At 52.4% G+C, this 21883-nt stretch overlaps 2 protein-coding genes across 3 annotated transcripts in view; both read right to left on the bottom strand.

Annotated features, from left to right (window-relative positions):
- Positions 1-5262: 5262 nt before the first annotated feature.
- LOC121359484 (tyrosine-protein kinase Srms-like) lies at positions 5263-14251 on the bottom strand. Of its 2 annotated transcripts, none has more exons than XM_041478442.1 (8): positions 13784-14251; positions 10170-10291; positions 9158-9324; positions 8115-8253; positions 7486-7644; positions 6489-6670; positions 6185-6341; positions 5263-5839 (listed from the first exon to the last, which is right to left on the bottom strand). In XM_041478442.1, the coding sequence occupies exons 1-8, from the start codon at positions 14137-14139 to the stop codon at positions 5646-5648; spliced, it is 1476 nt and encodes a 491-aa protein (XP_041334376.1). In that variant the 5' UTR covers positions 14140-14251; the 3' UTR covers positions 5263-5645. The 2 variants fall into 2 exon arrangements, with proteins under 2 accessions (XP_041334376.1, XP_041334377.1); XM_041478443.1 differs by lacking the exon at positions 13784-14251 and adding an exon at positions 10821-10887.
- Positions 14252-16565: 2314 nt separating this feature from the next.
- Positions 16566-21883, bottom strand: part of LOC121359563 (peroxidasin homolog) — a 47086-nt gene continuing 41768 nt past the window's right edge. Inside the window, exons 18-23 of the mRNA XM_041478590.1 lie at positions 21526-21660; positions 20751-20959; positions 19883-19997; positions 19440-19533; positions 19070-19187; positions 16566-17778 (exon numbers count right to left, since the gene is read on the bottom strand). Of these exons, the coding sequence (XP_041334524.1) occupies positions 19092-19187; positions 19440-19533; positions 19883-19997; positions 20751-20959; positions 21526-21660 (649 nt within the window). The 3' untranslated portion in view covers positions 16566-17778; positions 19070-19091. The remainder of the gene's footprint in view (positions 17779-19069; positions 19188-19439; positions 19534-19882; positions 19998-20750; positions 20960-21525; positions 21661-21883) is intronic.

Here is a 21883-nt window from a genome sequence, read left to right as displayed (position 1 = left end):
GAGGGGGACAGCAGAGCGGTGCTGGGGGTGTTGGTGGGGCTGGACCAGGACACAGCACAGAGCAGCAGCAGGATGTGGTGGTGCCAGGTATCACGTGCCAGCCTGACTCACTGGGCCCATGTGTGTTTTGCACATGAGCAGGATCTGGCCGGGCTGTGGTGGTGTTGCAAACGCCTTCCCTCGCCCTCTTCTCTCCTTACTTGGCTACACAGCCTGTCCCTGCTGGCACTGAACTTGTTTTGTTCCCTGAACACACGGCTGCTCTGCACTGCTTTGGTAGCTCGAGGGCTAGGAGCCAGTGCCAGGGCCTGAGCAGGTGTGGCTGGGGCTGGGGGAAGGATTTGGGGTGCACAGTGACCCCTCCATAATGAGAAGAGAGATTAAACTTGCTGAAGACATGCATTTATGTACCTGGCTATCAGGCTGGAGCTCATGGTGTGGATGGCAGCTCAGAGGCTGCACTGGGTTTGCAGCCCTGGATCCCAATTGCCCCAAGTGCTGTTTTACCTGATTTTTGCCTTCAATGATGCAGTTTGGCTGTTTGATCCTTCCATAACCAGCCCAATGGCTGGGAAAACAAGAGCCTGCATGAAGGGAGTGCCTTTGTTCCTGCTGGAGGCAAAAAAAAAACCTTGGAGCTGTTGATTTAAAGCTGTTGATTTAAAGTGCCAAATCTTCCTGCTCTACTCCCAGCCACAGCATGAGGTGTGGGGCTGTCCCTGTGGGCACCAGGTGCTGCAGCCCTGGTGGCAGCTGAGGCCGTGGGACCCCTGAGCTGTGACTTTGCCTCCTGGTGTCCCGTGCTGGCAGAGCAAAGGGCAGGGAGCAGCTGGGGGCAAGTGGCTGCTCTGCTTTGTGGCTGCTTGAAGGGGCATCCAGGGTCACTTCCAGTTCTGTTGTTTTTACAGTGGAAAGTGTTGAGTAAGCTTTTCACTGAGCTCTGCTCCCCCAGGCACTGGTCCTTGCCATCAGGGCAGAGTGTCTGTGTCCCCTGTCCCTCCAAGGGGCCAGGGCAGCACTGGCACCTCTGTTCCCCCTGGGTCAGTGTGTGCATCCAAGGGGGATGGCTCCAGGGGTGTTCCAGCAGTCTGGGCACTGCCAGCACCCCAAAGGTGACCCCCATGTCCATGGCAGCATCTGATCTGATGTGACTTCCAGTCAGGCAGCAAACTGTTGTTATTGTGGGGCTGCACATGGCAGCCTTTAAACAGATGAAACACAGGAAAATCGTTATAAAATAAACCCTTTCTGGCTAAGACAAGGCAAGGAGGGGTGGCTGGCTGGGACGTGTGGGGCACTGCCAGCACCCCGAAGGTGACCCCCATGTCCATGGCAGCATCTGATCTGATGTGACTTCCAGTCAGGCAGCAAACTGTTGCTGTTGTGGGGCTGCACATGGCAGCCTTTAAACTTCATGAAACACAGGAAAATCGTGATAAAATAAACCCTTTCTGACTAAGACAAGGCAAGGACGGGTGGCTGGCTGGGACGTGTAGTTGTGGCACTGCCCCAGGGTCTTCCCAGGGCTCAGCAAAGCCCTTCGGGTGCTGCTCAACCCCAGGGTGCCTCAGGGGTCTCCTCTGCTGCTGGTTACCAGCAAAAGCCACATATTTTGGACAGACAAATATTTTTTTCCAAGCCTGGAAATCAGTGTGGACACACAAAGGTAAAGTCAATATCTCTGTATTTGCTTGTTGGTCTTGTGATCATGGAGGGACAAACCCAGCAACTGTCCTCAGGCACCCAGGGGAGGCAGTGACAGAGCAAAGGCACCAGTCCCACATCCCTGGCTTTCATCTGGGCACGTTCCCCAGCCTGATCCAGCTCTAAGTGAGCTGCTCTGTGAGGCCATGAGCACATGGATGCTCCCCTATCCAGTTTTTGGATGCTGGATGAAGGCTAAGTTCATTCCCACACTGCTCCAAGGTGGGTTGGATTTACAGCAGGGACTGCAACACCTGTCAGAGGCTGCCCTTCTGCCCATGGTTCCCTGTCCAGTGAAGCAAAACTGCCTGGAAAACCCCTGATGAGTTAAAGGCTGTTTTTCTGAATGTCTGTGAAGTGTCACAGCCTCAGACTCCTTCTCTGCTGGGAGTGGAGATAGAGAGAGAGTCCAGAACCCCTCAGATGTGCTCCTGGGCAGCTTCATGGCATTTCTCAGAGCAAAGCCCTTGGCATTGCCTTTTTTTGCTTGGGATTGAAAGGATTTTAGGGCCTTTCTTGCCCTTTCACAGCCTGCAGACATTTTGGAAAAGCATCTGACAGCCGAGCACGTTTATTTTTGTTCTGTTTCTGTCTCCACTGCAGTGGGTGTCTGTCTTAAGTAACAAGTGATGAGAGAAAACTCTCATTTCACAATTCTATGGAACAGCCTCAGATTGTGGCAGGAGAGGTTTAGGTTGGCTATCAGGACAAATCTCCACACTGAGAAAGTTCCCAAGCATGGGATTCCCCATCCCTGGAGGGGTTTGAAAGGCCTGTGGATGTGGCCCCTGGGGACATGGGTTAGTGGTGGCCTTGGCAGTGCTGGGGGAATGGCTGAACTCAAAGATCTTAGAGGGCTTTTCCAGCCTAAGTGATTCTATGATTCCAGCTGATTTCCTGTGTCCTCGTGTTGCTGCTGTGGTGGGATAGCAAGGGAAACATTGTGCAGTAGAAGCAAGGTAATGAAAGGGGTTCCCCATACACTGCACAGCTCCCTAATCAATCCCCTTCTTCCTGCAGGGAGGGGCAAGCACACACCTCCTATGGCATCAGCTCCACAGGGACTGACGTCCCCCCTCTGCTCCCTCGATGGTGTTTTAACTGTTGATTAATGCACGTATTTGCTAAAAACTCGCTGGTGTTTTCTGCTCACTCGTCCTTTGCAGCAGCCCTCGTGCCACCCCACCGCCTCCAGCGAGAAGTACTTCTTTCCATTCCCTGCCTCTTGCTGCTGGGGGTTGTTTTGGTTTGGTTTATTTCCCTCCAGCAGCTCTGCTTCCCCCTCACCCTTCAAACGCTGATGTGGGACATTAAAAATAGAAATGAGCTGTGCAGCTGAAATACATCACATTAGCCCGAGGCTGCTTCCAAATGCCACTGGGTCAAGGCTCCCATCCTTGAATCCTGAAACGGGCACATGCCAGGCTGCAAATGGAGCAGGAGGTGCCTGTAACAGCAGGATTTGCAGTGCCCACTCCAGAGCAGTGCTGGAGGGACTTGGACCCCAGCATTCCTGCCTTTGTGGAGCAGATTAAGGAAAAGCCTGGTCCAGTTTTGGGGGGAGGGCTGCAGTGCCCAGCTCAGGCTGAGATCATGGGAGCAGATAGGAAAATTTGGGTTCCCCTCCCCACCCACTCCCCCCCACCCCCAACTTTATCTACTTTTAGAAAACAAGTAATGACTCTCAGAAATGCCAAAACCCAGCAGACTGTGATGGAGGGCAAACCCAGGTTTTTCATGCAGCAGAGGAAGAGGAGGAGGAAGGAAAACTGCTGTGGGCAGCACCGTGTCATTACATCCCCAAGAGCTCCCTGTGACTGCTGAGTGAGCTGGTTCTGGGCCATGTGTGTGACAGGCTGGTGCCCTGCCAGCCCCCCTGGCATCTCTGGGTACCCCACCGTGGATGGCTGTGCCCCACACCAGCCCCATCACCCCACGCACGCCCTTCTCCTCCTGCTTATTTTTGAGCTCCATCTGGTGGCAGCCAGACCTGCAAATTTGGTCTTTATTGCTATTTGAGCAGCCTGGTCTAGTGGAAAGTGTCCCTGCCCGTGGCAGGGGGTTGGAACAAGGTGATCTTGAAGGTCCCTTCCAACCCAAACCATTCTGTGATTCTGAGGTGCTGCAGCCTCCCCTCACCGTGTCCCTGCCCTTCCTTAGTGTGCCACAACCCTTCACCTGCTGGATGTGCCTTCAGTCTTTACTTTCCTGCAGGAGAGGACCTGGGCTGGACATAGCTGTGCTCTCTGCTCAGGTGTTTGATCAAGCTGAAAAATGTTTGTGCAAGGAGAGGATTTCCTCTTGCAACCTTGTCCAAACCCAACCTGTTGCTTTTTCCATCTGGGAACACTCCAACCAGGAGCTGCTGCCTTCCCAGGACAGGGCTGCAGCTCTACGGGAACAGAGCAGGCTTCATCCCACCCCTAAACCACATTCCTGCCTCCCCTTTCCAGGCCCCTCGTGCTTGGAGACTTGCTCAGCCAACAGCCAGACTTGTTTCTGCTGCTCTGCACAGCATGGACACTGCCCAGGCATGGGGAATGTTATATAAACTTTATTAACTTTATAAATTCCAACGTTGCTGTTGGCTCAGTCCCACTGGTCACCTGCAAAGGGGCAAGATGAGCTTGTCAGGAGGAATTCTAAACCTCTGCCAGTTGCCTTTCACCCACAGCCTGTCTGCTCCTGCCACCAGTGCCACAATTGTGTTAGGGCTCTAACAGCCCCACTCGGGCTGCCCCTGCCTGCACCAGCCTGGAGCCTTGACATTGCTCCAATTCCTGCTTTTCCATGTGTTTTTCCACTGCTGCCAAGGACAGTCCTGGCTCTGGGAGCGTGCATGGGCAGGGGGCAACAGGGACTTGGTGGAGCAAACTCTGCCATGGCTAGGGAGGGACCAGAGGCTCAAGGTCGCCCAGCAATGCCATATCCTGGGATTAGGGAGGAGCTGAGGGTGCTGGGAGCATCTCTTGGCTTTCCCCATGGGTGGAATAAAGAGCAAAGTAGGCTGATGCAGGGTTTCTCCTTTGCTGCTTGCACCTGGGATAAGGACGCATTCAATATTAGAACCCAGACATTCATTTTTTCTTGGAATAACCACAGGAGGGTGAGCGAGACAAGGATCCAGAGCAGAGCAGCCCAGTCAGGAGCTGACTGTGCAGAGTCCTCAGGGCATGTGGGGCTCCTGCCTGGAAAAGGGGTGGCAGAGGCACACAGGGGTACTTAGGTGAAGACAGTCCAAAGAAACACAAGAATGGTTTTATCTGTGGTTCCAAGAGTGGGGCTGGTTGCAAATCAGTGCTTCCTTGAACCTGTCCTTGGTGGGCTCCTTGAACCCATCCCTGGAAGTGTTCACACCCAGGTTGGACAGAGCTTGGAGCAACCTGCTCTAGTGGAAGGGGGGTCCATGTCAGGGGAGGTTTGGAACAAGATGAGCTTTAGGGCCATTCCAACCCAAACCATTCCATGATTCCTGGGAGGGAGTGGAGCAGTGTGCTGAGGGAGGAGCATCCAGCAACGCCCTGCGAGGACTCCTGTGGGTGGATGCACACACATTTATTGATAAATACACCGAACACACACTACAAGATAAATCAAGCAGAGCCACAACTGAACATGAACTGCAAACCTTCACGTTTGTGTGGGGAGCAGCAGGGGCCTCCCACCCTACTGAGTGAAGGAAGATGTAAACTTTGAGTGATGCCTCCATGGGGCTTCTCCAAACTGTTACACAGCCAAGTGCTGGGAACGAGTTCTGCACAACTTGTTGCTTTCTCCCTTGGCCACCTCCCTGCACCCTGGCTGAGAGGGACCACAGGCTGTTTTCTGGGGGGATGTGCTTTCCTTGTAGCCCTGTCAGAGGGCAAACCAGAAGGAAGGAACTTGTAGGCAAGAGCTGGCCTGGAGGGGCTTGTGCAGGAAGGATGGTGGGAAGGGGTCCCTCAGGAGAGGGAGCTGAGCAGCCGCCTGTAGATGAAGCCCAGCTTCTCCCTCAGGGCCAGGAAGGTGGGACGCTCCTCTGTGTTGCCACTCCAGCACTCCAGCATGATGCTGTAGATCTCGGGAGGGCAGGGGCTGGGCCGGGGGAGGCGGTAGCCCCTGGTGATTTGCCGTACGGTTTCTTGGTTTGTCATTCCTGCAAGGAAGGAGAAGATGCCCCTGAGTCTGATGTCCCCAAAGGATGCCCTGAAGGTACACCTGCGGTGGCCAAGATGTCACTGGCGATGCTGTGAAACTGTCTCTCTGCCAGAGGGGTGGTAGAAAAGAGGATCTGGGAGATCCAGACCAACTCCTGCACCCACTCTGCAACCTCTGAATATCCTTCTAAGCCATCCCTAAATTAACAATAACCTGCTCATGCTCCAGGAGCTGCTTCCATATCCCTTAGGGAAGGGACAATACAGAATTTCATGACCCTCTGGCTTTTGGGGACCATGGGCAAGCTGCCCAGCAGGTGGATGGAGAGGGGCAGCAGCCCTACCTTCATATGGGATCTGTCCATACGTGAAGACCTCGTAGAGCAGAATCCCATAGGACCAGACGTCGGATTTGAGGGAGTAGGTGCGGTAATTGGCTGCCTCTGGGGCTGTCCACTTCACTGGGATTTTAGTGCTGCTGCTGGTGGAATAGATGTCATCCTGAAAAGCAATGGCAGACAGGACATGAGGGATGGGGTGAACAGCACAGACACGAGTTTTGGGGCTGGCAGGGATTGCCTCCATCATGGGACAGCTCTATGAGCTCAGGTAGTGGCAGGGAGGGACCACAGCATCCCCTGAACTGACCTTGAGGAGCCGGGCAAGCCCAAAATCAGCGATTTTGCAGGTGAGTTCCTCTCCAACCAGGATGTTTCTGGCTGCCAGATCCCGGTGGACAATGTGCTTCTCCTCCAGGTACCTCATCCCGTCTGCCACTTGGCAGGCAATGTTGAGCAGGTGGGAGGTGCCCAGGGACTTCCCTTCAGGACCTGTTAATCCAGACAATCCAAGCACTGGGGGCAATCTACCAACAACTTTTTTGGTGTTTTGGTTTGGAAGGAGACCCTGTGCTGGCAGTGTGGGACATGGGGAATATGTAAAACTGCAAATTTGCATCCTCAGCCTGGTGCTCTGAGGAGCACCAAGGTCACAGATATCCATGGCTTGTTCAAAGCCAAAGGTGACCTTCTGCCATGCCAATCTCCCTGCAGGCCTCTCAGCCTGTTGTACCTGTGAGCTCCAGCTCTGCTTCTGGAGCCCCAGTCAGACACAAGGTCAGTGTGGGTGGGAGGGGAAGCACCCTGGAGAAAAACAGGTCTTGGTGGGAGCGGTTTGTTTGATTGTGCTGGGTCAGGGAAAGAAAGGCCAAGGAAATTAAACTAGGTGATGAGTGGTCCACGGCATGTTATGAGCTCTGCACACGAACAAACCCACGGGGAGGTTTGGCTGTTTCATTGGTAAAGAAGGTGGAGTTGCCCAAACACAGCAGTGAGATTGTGTGCTCTGGTGGGAGCTGGCAGACCATGGGTAGGTGGGGGAGGGATGAAGGTCCCTACCAACGAGCTTGGGCTCCTAGGGGTTGATACAGACCCAGCCCACATGGACATCCAAAGGATCATGGCAGACTTTGTGATCCCATCTCCACCAACTGCCCATGGATTGCTCTGTGTTACCACTGATCAAACAGGGCAGAAACCAGGCTGGCACTCCCTTAGGGTCCCCATTCAGATTCATAGGGCCGCTCTGAGGCACAGGAAGCAGTGTCCCAGGATCCCCCATCCCGTGGGGCCAGCACAGCACTCACTGTTGAGGTAGCTGTGGAGGTTGCCTTTGCGCATGAGCTCGGTGATGATGTACACGGGCTCCTCCAGGGAGCACACGGCGTGCAGCTGGATCAGCTTCTCATGCCTCAGGCGCTTCAGGTTCTGAATCTCCTTGGTGAAGTCTTCTGCTTTCATGTCAGCTGTGGGAGAAAGCCAACACAGCCCTTGTGAGCCACTTTCTCATGTAGACATTGGGACCTCAGTGCCTCCAAATGGGATGAGAACCTTTTTTACCTCCTCACAGCCCATCCCTGCTCTCAAAGTTCAGGTCTGCACAACCTGTGTTTCACCACAGCCAAAGAGATGTTTTCCATGGGGGTTTGGGTCTCATTTTCAGGATCACAGTCCCATCAGGACTTGATGTATCACAAACCCATTTGATTTGATGTGATGCCACTTGTCACACACCCACTGGCTGGAGTCATTTTATAGGGACGCAGCCCAAACTTAGGTTTGTGCACAGAAATATTCCAGTGGCTCCTCACCAGGTCCTACTGCAGTTTGCATGATAAAACAGTCAGAGTGGCCAAGAAGATGAGGAAATAAAGGAGGGTCAATGATAATGGCAGTGAACGAGTTGGCTGCTGTTAACATCTGATTCTCCACGTACCTTTAATGATCTTGATGGCCACTGGCACCGTGTTCCTCCACAGCCCTTCCCACACCTCTCCGAAGTAGCCCTCTCCCAGCTTCCTCCGCAGGGTGAACTCCCAGCGCGGGCGCTCCCAGCCGTCCCTCTCGGGGGGAGTCTGGAATGGACATGGAATGGCACACTCGGACCAGCCAGCCAGGCAGGACCTGCTGCTGGAGCCTGCAGCAGCCCTCGGTGCCCACAGAGGAGCAGGACATGGTGCTGCACCAGCCAGGGGCCGAGCCTGAGCACTGCCCTTCCCTCCGTGTTCACTGCGGGCACAGAACACCTGGGGCATCCTCTGCCTGAGCCCTGCTGGGACCCCAGCTGTGTAAGGGGGAGAGTTTGGAGACTACATAAAATATCAGGAGTTCAAGTCATAATTCACTCCTCATCAGACCTCAAAAGTGGCTTTTATCCATCTCCACCAATAAATAAAAATGCATGAATTAATATTACTGCTATTATGGCTGATTTAGACTTCGGTTCATTTAGCATTTCTTTTATCCCACACCTTTCAATTTCACTCTTGGATTATTCACATGGTTAATTGCTATTTCCAAGTCATAATCAGTGGATGGAACTCTAATCAGGAAATGAGCTGGCAATTTGGGATTAATACTGTAATTAGACTTATGAGCACTGCACTAATTGGTATGAAAACTTTATAAAAGCCATGTGTTTTGTCTTATATTCTCAGTAAAAAACTGGAAGCGCATTTCCAGAATTTGTACTGAATGGGATTGTAACAACTTGGTTTCCAGTCTTTGAGACAGACAACACATTTCAGAAAATTCTGTGCATTTTGGCTTGGTCAAAAATACCTATAAATACCACGCCCAGCCTTAACGTGGTGATCAAAGGTGATGCTGGCAGCTATACTAATGGTGGGCTTTAAATTTAGTTTAATAAAGCTCGAAACCCAAACGGACAGACTAATTATTTCTAGTTTCCCTCGTTTCCCTCTCCCTTTTCCCACGCGGGGAAGGCGGGGAGCGGGGCCGAGCTGTGCCCGTACGCACCGCAGGGCTGCAGGGCTGCAGCAGGGGGCTCTGGATGACCTTCCAGTGCTCCGTGTAGAAGGCGAGGAGCTCCTCCATGTTGGGAAAGGGGTGTCCCTTCTGGATGTAGAGGCTGCCCCTGGGGCTCTTGCAGATTCGGAAGTGGCTGACCTTGGTGTGGTTGCGCACTGTGGGGAAGCCCAGGTTGGGGAAAACTCAGCTCATGCAAAGGTCAGTCCCTCCCCACCTCCCTGCTGGCTCCACCGTCTCTCCTTTAAAGATTCCAAGCCTTCTAATAAAGTTAAAGCAACACAGCTCTCCTCTGGACTGCTTCATCCCACTCCCCACCTCCCTTCTGCTCCCACCTCCTGGCCCAGAGGACTCCTGGCCATTGTGAGCCAGGCTCCTTTGGACCACAGAGGTGATGCTTTATTATCAGGGATAATTAATAAGCTTTATTCCCAGGCATAATTCCACCATGGACTGCTCAGACAACATCAGAGCTGCTCAAAGAGGATAAACCAGGAGTGGCTGTGACTCCCACAGCTCAGGGATTGATGGTGGGATGTAGAGTTTGCCATGAATTTTCCTGGGATTACTTTTATGGGGATTAAAACAGATCGTAATGGCACTGCATGGTCCAAAACCTCCTGAATTCAGATTTCAGTATGTGGGAGCAGCCCATGCCCTGGTAATCTGGAGTGGCAGCATATTTTTAAACAGCCCTCAGATGACAAAAGCTGCTGGAATGAAATCCTGGGAGTTAGTGCTGAAGTGAAATGTTTATGGCTTTTGTATCCCAGACAGGAGCCACGCACTTTCCTTTGCCACAGTGATTCAACAATCCACCCCTGCTCTGTAAACTTTCCCTCACCCTCAGAAAGCTGCCCATTCCCTTCAACAAGGTGCTGAAAAGTGCTTTAAACTTATTCTTGTTTTCACCCCATGCTAAACAAACCAGGAGCTGTTCCTAAGTAACAGCCTGCTTCATTTCCCTGTGCTAATTTTATCTGGATAATTGCCACAAGGTCACCTGAGAGAGAGTATTCGCCCTTGCTGCTCTCGCTGTCCCGGACGAGGAAGGAGCCGTGCTGGTTGGGAGGCGAGAGGAGGAGCTGCTCCGCTTCGTTTCGGCTGATCTTGCTGAAGTACCAGCTGGGGAGCAGAGCAGAGGGGTCAGAGCAGGGCAAGGGGATGCTGCACAGATGGGTCTGCATCCATTTCAGGGGATTCTGTATCCTCTGAGCTTGGGAGGGGGAGCAGCTGCTGGTATCACACTGTTTGCTCATTCCTGCAGCCACCAAGTGACACGGTGGCTAGAACATGTCTCAAAAACTGTAGATGTGGCTGCCTGCATGCACCAGGGCTGTTCTGTTGGGTGGGCTTTACAGGCACTTGCTGCAGTTTATTGCCATTGCACAGAATCAGAGAATCCCAGAATGGTTTGGATTGGGAGGGACCCTAAAACTCATCTCATTCCACCCCTCCTGCCAGGGGTGGGAACACCTTCTGCTAGCCTGGGCTGCTCAAAGCCCCGTCCAGCCTGGTATTGAACTGCCAGGGATGGGGCATTTCCTCCACCAGTGTCTGGACACTGCTGTCCATGTCTCAGCTCCATCCCAAACCCTGAGGTGAGAGTTACACTTTTGGGCTGATAGCCTGTGGTAAATAAAGCACAAACCACCTGGCACTGTGAGGAAGATGCTCTGGAGAGCTTGTTCCTCTGTCCTTCCATGAGAGCATGGACATGCAGGCGCAGGATCCCTTTGCACTCTTGACCTGCAGCTCATGGGCAGATCCAGCTCTGAGCCCATGAACAAATGGCATCAATGAAAACATCTCTGGCAATTGCCTTTTGCTGCTCCAGCTGTGGTAGTGATGTCTGAGGACTTCACAGCACCAAGTCGGGGGAGGACCCAGCCAAACCCTTGTCTGTGTGACATTCGTCCCTGAAATCGCGTAAGGAAAGGCACGGTGGCTGGCTGGGTCCCGACACAGCGGGATGCACAGGGAGACGCAGCTCCATCCAGCCTAAGGCAGCCAGGATGTAAGCCAACAGTTTCATTAGCTGGGACTGCCAGCGTCTGAGAAGCCGCGCAGGAAATTATACGTGATGGGGTGAACAAATTACCACCCAGCTCCGACCTGCGGCTCCGCGGAGTCGGCGTGCTCGCGGCTCGCTCCGGCTGGAAGCCGCGCACGGTCCGGCCCTCTGCCCTCCCACGCCCTGGCAGCGCCCTTTCCCTGTCCGCAGGATGTGGCTGGGCAGCAGCTGCTCACGGCATGTATGTACACATATATGTACGCACATAGGTACACACACACAGGTACACAAACATGTACACACACAGGTACACACACACAGGTACATACACAGGTGCACACATGTACACACACATACCACATACAGGTACACACACACATGTACACGCACACGTACACACACAGGTACACACACACACACACACACAGGGACACACACACACAGAGGTACACACACACGGACACACACACACAGGGACACACACACACAGAGGTACACACACACGGACACACACACACAGGGACACACACACACAGAGGTACACACACACGGACACACACACACAGGGACACACACACACAGAGGTACACACACACGGACACACACACACAGGGACACACACACACAGAGGTACACACACACGGACACACACACACAGGGACACACACACACAGAGGTACACACACACGTACACACACACAGGCACACACACACACAGAGGCACACACAGGTACACACACACAGATACACACAGGTACACACACACACACTGGTACACACACACAGGTACACACACAGATACGCACAGGTACACACAGGTACACACACAAAGTATGTACACATATATGTACGCACATAGGTACACACACACAGGTACACACACACACAGAGGTACACACAGGTACACACACACAGGTACACACACGCACCACATACAGGTACACACACACATGTACACGCACACGTACACACACAGGTACACACATGTACACACACATGTACACAGATATGTACGCACACAGGTACACACACACAGGTACACACACGTACCACATACAGGTACACACACACATGTACACACACAGGTACACACATGTACACAGATATGTACACACACAAGTACATACACACACACACAGGTACACACACACACAGAGGTACACACAGGTACACACACACAGGTACACACACACACACACTGGTACACACACACAGGTACACACACAGATACGCACAGGTACACACAGGTACACACACAATGTATGTACACATATATGTACGCACATAGGTACACACACACAGGTACACACACACAGGTACATACACAGGTGCACACATGTACACACACATACCACATACAGGTACACACACACATGTACACGCACACGTACACACACAGGTACACACATGTACACACACATGTACACAGATATGTACGCACACAGGTACACACACACAGGTACACACACGTACCACATACAGGTACACACACACATGTACACACACAGGTACACACATGTACACAGATATGTACACACACAAGTACACACACACACACAGGTACACACACCTGTGTGTGTTCTACACGCTCCCCTGTAGCCTGTCCAGCTGTCCCAAGCCATGGGAATAAGGCCGGGAGCCGACCCCGCGGTCCGCACTGCTGTGGTCCCAGCACAGCCCAGCCGGACTGGATTTGCCGTGCTCAAAGCACACGCAGGGAGGGTCTCTCCCATCCCATCTGCACATCGGGGACCCTCCCCGGGCTTCTCCCTCCTCTCCTTTACCCCACTCAGCAGAGGGCGAGCGCGGAGGGGTCCCCAGGGTGCCACGCCCGCCGCAGCCCCGCGCTCGGTGACTCAGGGCACAGAGGGAACAGCCGTGTCTCGGGGCGCTTCGCCCGACGTGTCGGGACCAGGCTGCCTTATGCAACGAGGAGCCTGGGCTTTCCCCGGCTGCCAGAGGGCTGAGACATGCCCCCAGCTCCCTGTCGGCTGGGAGAGGCACCGACCGGGAGGAAACCCCAGCCCTGGATAAGCAGGATGGCAGCAACAGCTGGTCCTGCAGAGCTCTGGGCTTCCTGGCAGGTACCAACCCAAAATGCTTCTTCCCGTGCTCCCAAGCCCTTTGGAGCTGGCAGAGCTCAGGTACAAGCTATACAGCTCCCTCTCTTCTTTCTGGCTCCCCTTTAACAAGAGGGAAAGCAGCCGGAGCAAGCAGGAGCCTTTGCAGCCCTGCCCAGCATCACCCCGCACCCCAGCCCAGAGCCAGCCCACCCCGTGCGAGGGTGATGCAGCCAGGAAGGGACATCGGCATCTCTGGCGCATCCCCCAAATCTCGCTTTCTCTGGCGAACACCTCCACCCCGCTGCCACGAGCTGCAGGGGCTGCAGGGGATGCAGGGCATGCAGGGGTGCCCAGGGGATGCAGGGGTGCCCAGGGGAGGGCAGGTCCCCGCTCAGTCCCCGCGCCGCTGATGGCCAAAGCAGGGGATGAGGATCAGGCGCTCGCCGCCGCTGTGGAGGGCGAGCGCTGCCTTTCCCTGCGGGATGCGCTGCCCTAGCCCAGCCTCCGTCCCCCTGTGGATCCAGAGCGGGGGATACTTACGGGCGGTGAGCGGAGGTGCCCTGGCTGAGGTTGGCCACGTAGGCAGCAGGGACGTAGCCCATGGCCGGCTCCCCCAGCAGCCGCCGGGCCAGGACATACTCGCCCTCCTCTCTGAGGACACGCAGTTTGTCCCCAGCGCTTACGCTCAGCTCCTCGGCGCTGCGGGCTGTGAAAGCGTACAAAGCGATACAGAGAGAGGACTTGGGGATGAAGGAAATGGAAGTCGCCTCCGAGTTCAGCGAAACGGAATCAGAGCCAAGATACCCCAGCGAGCAGCTCTCCGTCACGGAGCGGGGACGGAGCTTGTTCCAGAAGGATGTCAGGAAGGTCAGGCGCTTCCTGACGAACTGCTCCATGCCCGGCGATGCTCTGGATGCGGTGGGCTATGCCACCGCGCTCCGGGAGGCCGGGCAAAGGGGGGATGCGGGGCTCCTGCCGCCGGCCGGGGAGCTCATCCTGCCGGCCCGCGCTACCCGCACGCGTCTGGGCGCTCGCCGGCCCTTCCCGGAGAACTTCCTATTTCTGAAAGTGAAACTGGTTCGTCTGGTGGGACGAGTCTGCCGGCGGGACGAGTCTGCAGGCAGGAGTCCCACGCTCAGACCCACGGGCACATCTGGGAGACAGGCACAGCTGGAGCCGGGCTTGCTGCCATCGAAGAAGGAGGAGAACGGCTGTTGTTTTATTTAATCATTATTTTAAAGTGTGCTCTTTGCTTCTTACCAGAGCACCATAAACACAGCTCTCTGTTCTTCGAGCAGCTCTTGTCACAAGTGGCTGACTCCAGTTAATAGTCTTCATCTCACTTGTGCGGGAGGATATTTTTTTTTCATAGGACAATAATTGCATCCACAAATGTGGGAGAGTTAAAACAGAATTAAGGAGGTAACCTTAGATGAGATATGAAGTGTTTGGATATTTCCTGGCTGGATATTGGGGGGCTTATAACACAAGATCCTTTCTTCCTTCAGTCTACAATGACCTCCTAGAGTTACCCCACTCAAGCATTTGCCTCCTGACACTAATTCCCTGTTGCAGAGGATTGCTAGGGAATTTGCATACCAGATCCACCAGGATCTGGTCCTCACTCAGCTTCCACCAGAGATGGGTCCCCCTCAGAATCAGATCTTTGCCTGATGCAGGGTCTGAGCCAGCCTCAGGTGCTTGCATGGCATCCACAGCCAAGCCCTGGAATGCAACCCCCAGCTCTCAGTGTCAGCACAGCCACACTTCCCCAGCCCTGGTCACTCTTGGACACTGACATGCTCCAAACCCCCTCCCAAATCCCATCACCCACAGCCATCACCCAAAAGACAGAGATGACCCCTACAATCTTCTATGTGCACTTTAGGCCACCTGAAGATTGCTCTGGTGAGAAATCCCTACTCCAATCCCCCAGCCCCCACCTGGACTTTGTCATTTAACTGTTCCATCTAATTAGTGGGAGTTTTGTGCCTGGCAACCCCACTCCTGGCCTTGAGCCCATTATTTTGATTCTCCTCTGCTTGCAGTTGGTCTGTGTAGCTCATTTTGGGTGTGCAGCAGGGATTTGAAAGAGGCTACTTAAAATGAAATATGAAAAAATTCATTGTAGGAGTCTGGGCTGCCGACTGCAACCATGTGGGGTATGAGGAACAAGCTGGACTCACCCTTGGGTCAACAGCTCTAAACGTGCTGTGTCCTGCATCCTGGGTGTCCCATGATGGCAAAAAAAATTGCAGAAGGATTTCCTTGTCTGGGTTTTGGACTCAGCAATTTCCTCACCCTCTCCCAGGCAGAGGTGCCCAGGGCAGAGGGCAGGAGTACAGAGTGCTCCTCAGCATGTGCATTCCTGAACTGATGAGAACTGGGAAGAAAGGGAGTCTTTAATAGAACATTCTGCTCCCTCCTTACCCAAGTAGCACCTAAACAGCTGCCCCCTGCCCAGCTCACAGCCTCTCTCCCAGTGCCACACAGGGATGTGCAAAGCCTCTGTGCATTTCCCCTACTGTGTAATGTCTCTGTGCATTTTCCCCATTGTGCAATATCTCTGTGCATTTTCCCCACTGTGCAAAGCCTCTGTGTATTTTCCCCACTGTGTAATGTTTCCATGCATTTTTCTCACTTCAGCATGAGTAGGGGAGCTGAGGATGGAGCACAGAAGGGTTTGCAGACCAAAGGGAAGGGACACCCCTGTGCTGTCCTTCTGCAGCCCGTGTGACAAGTGTGCTCCTCACGTCACACTCCATCAGGAGCAAAAGGGCTGCCTGGTTATGCCCTGAAAAAAATCTGATGAGATGCAGCACAGAGAGCTTGTGCCTCACGGTTTTGAATGAGGTCTCACTGAACTTCTGGTGGGCAAAAGGAGACTGTGAACTGATTTACCTTTATTGACCTTTGCCAGGTTAGATCCTGCAGTGGTACCAGCGAGAGACGAGAGCTGATTTCTAACACACAAGGCTTTGGATCTTGATTTGCACCTAAATGAAAGAGTACTTTCAAATGACAAACATCCCTGAGGACTAAATACTGCCTCTGAGCTGAGCCTACCAGACATGCAGAGCATACACTCATCCCTGCAAACCTCTGTCTGCACAGGACACACATGCACAGCTCAGCCCTATTCCAGGAAAGAGATGATAAATCACAACCTTTTTCTAGTATCTTTTTTTATTATTATTTTCCTATTCAGTTCCAGGAGCATCCCTGCTGCTTTGAATCCCTTTTAGTACTATAAAACACCTAAAAAAAAAAGAAAAAAAAAAAGAATGTTCATAGAAGATTGTGGTCCTTGTGCTGTGGGAAAGAAAGTGGAAGGACGCAGTAAAAGTGATAAAGATAAGAATAGCACAGATATCTGATGGATCAAGTATTTCCTCTTCAGTCCCCGTGACCAGCTCACAAAGATGTATTAAAAACCAATCTGTCCACAGATTTGGGGTTGTGGTGGGTATACAGGGACTTCAGTTCTAGCACCACTAAGGAGCGCCTCCAAAGAGCACCAAAACCAGCAGAGCTGCCTGCACAGCCCTGGTTTGGCTGCAGAGCACCAGGGAGCCATAAACACAAACAGCATTTTGCATCCACCCGCGTGTCAAACACCACAGCGTGGCCTCCCAGCCTAATTGACAGAAACCAGCAGCTCCCCTCCACTAATGAGAGCACCCATTACACCTAATTAGCTGAGGTTCTCTTCCAGGTCCTGTTATGTTTACACCCAAAATACATCTTTCAGCAAAGAGCCTTCTTGGAGGGAAAAAAGGGAAGAGGAGCATAATTCCAATTAAACCTCTAAATGGGAAGAAAGTTGGAGAATGCAGGTCATGCTGAGGAAAATGGCTTTGAGGAATGGCAGGTGACTCTGGGGCCATGGGATGTGCCACTTGTCACCAAAAACTGGCAAAGCCCAGCTGGAGATCCACACTGTACCTGGCACCCCACCCTGAAACACCCAGCCCTGAGGTTCCTCTTGGTCTTTTGATGGCATCAGAAGATGGCTGGGGTTTCTTCTGGGCTTCGTGTTTCTTTATCTTTTTTAAAAACTGATTTCTCCAGATGTTTCCTGGCACCACAGTGCATTTGAGGAAGGTTTAGCCTCTTAATGAATTGTTGTGGATGGGTGTCCATGAGACAGGTCACACAAGGGCTGGTGGGTGATGACAGCAGTGCATGGGAAGAGGAGCAGAGTAGAACAGTGGCATTAAAGCAGCTTCAATTTGTCTCTGTTTCCTGGGGTCTGTGGAGGAAAGAGGCACCTTGGCAGACTCTGGGCTGTCACCATCGAGGGCAGAGCCCATCCCTGGGAGGCTGAAAAGGGCAGGAAGGGTCCAGGGGCTGAGGAGCTCGTAGACAGTCAGTGCAGAGGGTTCAATACAGCAAAAGTACAGTGGTCCTGGGACAGGGAGTGGTACAGGAGGTGTGAGAGCAGGCACAGCACCAGGGGGTCTCATGGTGGCTCTCTGAGCCCTGTAGGGGTGGGTTGGACTGGCTGGAGAGCAGGAGTGCAGGTCACAGGGCACCTGAAACGGCACAAGAAAGCAGAAAAGCTCTGTAAAAGCAGCTGGAGGCAGAGTGAGCTGTTTGTAGAGTGCCTGGCAGGTCTGGGGCAGGAAAACCTTTAAACCCACAGTAATACTTTTCAGGGACCCTGTAAAGCCAGGCCCCATGAAGGATCTGAAACAATGGCAAGGAAAAGCCAATTCATATATCACAGTGCAGTCTGTCACGTTTGTGAAGCAAAGTCCTTGTTTGAGTGGAAAATCTGTAAGGACCAAAACACCAAATCATGCTGATAAACAGCCTGGCCAGTCTCCAGGCTTTCCCTTTCTGCTTTTTCCTGTATTTATCAGCCCAGACCAACCTTCACTTGTCCCATCCTTTAATCTAACTTCCAGAGAATGAATGCCTCTCCTAGTACTGGCTGCCTGGAAGAACTGCATTTCTCAGAACTCCTCTGCTCCTGTCCCTGAAGTAATCATTTCCAACACATAAAACCCATTCACCATCTTGTTCAGATTGGCAGGTGCCACGGAGCTGTTCAGCCTCTCTGTCAAGGCTGCAGGGATCTCCATAGGAAGCAGGAGAAGGGAATTCAGGCTGTGTTCCCCATGTCCATGAACACCTGGACTGCGGTTCTGGCCAGGACTGTGTCATTGCTGAGAAGCAGTGGGAGTCCCCAGGCTGGCAGGGGCTGACAGGGACTTTACACAGGCACCTCACAGCTGTGCTGCCCTGGTTTGGGCTGAACAAGCAGAGGACTGGTGCCTTCAGGAGTGAGGAGCACGGTGACTCAGATGGGCAGGGGGAAATCTCTGCCAGTTTGTAAGCAAATGATGGATTGCTCCATCTGCCCAGATGTCCTTGTTCCCCTGGGGAGGAACCAGTCCATCCACTCCATCAGTGAGCTTTGTGATATCCCTCCCCACAAAGGTCCTTCCGAGGCTCTTGGATTTGGGGTTATGACATTAAATGTTGTTAGAATAAACCTACCCAGAGTCCCAGGAGAATAGGCCCAGGAGACCTCACCCAAACCACCTGGTCCATCCTATACTTATGTCTTTCCCCATCTTTGCCAAACCAGTTCTTAAAGGACCTCCAGGAGTGGATACGCCACCACGTCCCCAGACAGCCCATTCCAGTGAGTCACTAATCACTGCCAGCAGAAACGAGTGTCTAACCTGCTGCATTTAAGTCTATTATCTCATGTCCCATTCATCACCTCATTGCTCCATCCTCCCTGCATGGGAACACTGCTGAGGTGTCCCCCCACACTGACCCTGTGGGGCCCCAGCCCGGAACAAACACACTGACCTTATACAAGGAGGCAACATGGTCATCTTTTTCTCCATTTGTCCCCAGTCTTCTTGCCCTGTCCACGTGTGCTGGTGTTCCTGTGGTGCCACCTCAGTTGGCTCTCTAGTGCATTCACCTGGGGGGAAGAAAGCAGCAGCTCTGTGAGGAGTCTGCACCACTGCACAGATAATCTTTAACTTGTCCCAAATGCAGGGAATCTACACCACTGCACAGATAATGTTTAACCTGCCCCAAATGCAAGGAGTCTGCACCACTGCACAGGTAATCTTTAACCTGTCCCAAATACAAGAAGAAAATGCTGGCTCAAGTTTTCATTGCTGAGGTTCATGACTCCATGAAAGACAAACATTGGGGAACCGAGTTTTACCTGTTTCCGTAGGGAAGTGACTGTCTTCTCCAGTTCAGCCACAAGGGACTCAAGGTTCTCTCTGGAGGAAGGGTTTGGAGAGGGTGCCTCATCTCTAGGGTCAGGGATAAAAAGTAAAAGGGGTTATGCAAACAGCAGTTTCCTAAGTGAGGGAATCATTTTGCCTTCTCCAACATCAGCCTCCAAGTGAGCACCAAAGGGAAGGGCCCAGCTGCCAGATTCAGCTGCCAAGGGGTGCCAGCCAAAGAGCCCCTGAGCCCAGGTATTTCCACATCAGAGCTGGGCTCTGCACTGGAGTGTGGAGGACTGGCTGAGCTCAGCCCCTCTCTACTCATCCACCCCTGACCCAGATCTCTGCAAAGTACCAGATTCAGAGGCCTGAATGGACTGAGTTATTAAAACATCTGTTTGATAAACTGGAGGTAGAAGGGGTGATACTGCACCTGGGCAAGGCAGCCTTGTGCTTTGCAGGGTTTTCCTCTGGGTAGCTGAAGCCAGGAGACCTCTTGCTTCGGAACCGCTGCGAAAGAGCCCTGAATTGCCCTCGTGTCTGGCAGTCTTGGGAAGGAAGGGAAAGTCTGCAGTGAGCACTGCTGTTTGAAACAGGGCTGTGTGAACTGCAGCAGCACAAGGCAGCGCTGCCCTCCTGCACCATCCACCCTGGATACATCTCTTGGGCCAGAGGGAAGGAGGCAACCAAGGTGTGGAAAAGGGTGTGCATCACTCGTGGATAACCATGTCTCAAATGGACATCTGAACCAGAATGCTGCCCAAGGGGACCATGGCAGCATCTGAGGTTTAATGGCAGAGATTTACGCTTCCAAATGAATCTGTGAAATGACACGTGGTGAGGATCATGTCCTGTATCAGTCTCTTCCTCAGCAGAGACCAAAGCCCTCAGTGAGGTGGGCTTTCGACAGACTAAATGAAGCTAACAGAGTTAACAGGCTTCCTAGAGAGGTGGCCAATGTCCCAAACCTCTCAGGGTTTAAGAAGCATTTGGATATAATAATAATTAAGACATAATTAATAACTTGCTTTAACTTTTGATCAGCCCTGAATTGGTCAGGAGATTGGACAGCATCATTGCTGCAGGTCCTTTACAGCTGAAATATTCTATTCTATTCTATTCTATTCTATTCTATTCTATTCTATTCTATTTTCAGTTCTCTTTGCACCCATTTGCTGACACAGGGGTCTCATTCTACAGCCAGAAATCAGCTATAATTCCATAAAAGCCGCTGTGGCACATGACAAATGGCACCCAGAGTGCACCCACACCAGTCAGAGCCGGAGCATCCCTCTCCTTACCCTCACAACAGTCCTGCCACAGGCGGAGGTCCACGGCAGGAATCTCCTCGCAGCTGACCATGCCCTGCAGGTATGATGCCACCTGGAACACGTCCCTCTGCAGCTGCTGGATGTGGTCACTGTTGTCACAGATGACACGAGCCAGGGACGCCTGTCTGATCTGAGTCAGCTGCGCCGGCGTGAACACTCCGGGGTTCTCATACCAAAATCTGCAGTGGGGTGTAATCACAGCATGACTCAGGAGTGGGAGAGGAGGGAGGGAGTGAGTGAGTGAGTGAGTGAGTGAGTGAGTGAGTGAGTGAGGCTGGGAGAGGAAGATGAGCTCCAGGACATCTGTGTGGCAGCACCCACACCCTCAAAATGAGTGTCTGCTCTGGTGTCGGTGGCTGCAAACACAGATGCTTTTTCTGAACCCACAAATCCCCGTGCTCCTGCCCTAAATGCATCACCAGGCAAAGGCGTCTTGTTCACACAAGCAGCAAACAGGGATTAGAAAGAAGCTCCTGCGGACATTTTCTAGGATTTTCATGAGATATTGGGAACATCCTCAATGATTCCCAGTGTTCTGCAGTGAAATGAGAATCATTAAATCAAGAAAGGACACCTTGACAGTAACTGTGACAAGTGTTCTTGCAAATACACTGGACAGAGAACACTGTTCCTCATATAATAAGACAATAAATAAGAGAAAATTACAGATTCTGCTTCTTCCTGTAAGGCAAAAAACCTCCCAAAGAGAATACCAAAGCACTTGGGATGATTCTGATGGCAATACCTGTCTCCATCCCTCAGCCTTCTGAACTGAGTCGTTAACAGGCACATCAGTGTTGGTCCCACTCTGGTCCCAGGGACAAGATCCTCCACCATAAGTGCTGGAAACAGGTCAATATTTTTGGTAGTTCCATATAAACTGCAGGATAACAGATATTTGGAAAAAAAAATAAAATTAAGGGGCTCTCAAAGAGTGGTGATAATATAAACCTGATACCAACATAGAAATTTGTATGTCAGGAACTCATCTGGACAATGTTTTTAATGGTTTTACCTAAAAGACAACAGGATAAAGACCTGCCTTGGAAGAGGCAGACAGGGCAGATAGGACGCAGTTTAATCTGACTAGAAAATAGCTCCAA

This window comes from Pyrgilauda ruficollis, unplaced genomic scaffold (assembly GCF_017590135.1).
Source record: "Pyrgilauda ruficollis isolate IOZ18807 unplaced genomic scaffold, ASM1759013v1 scaffold45, whole genome shotgun sequence".
In the NCBI taxonomy this organism is placed as follows: domain Eukaryota; kingdom Metazoa; phylum Chordata; class Aves; order Passeriformes; family Passeridae; genus Pyrgilauda; species Pyrgilauda ruficollis.
Note: the sequence above shows the minus strand (reverse complement) of the source record. Positions and strands in the feature narration are given on the sequence as shown.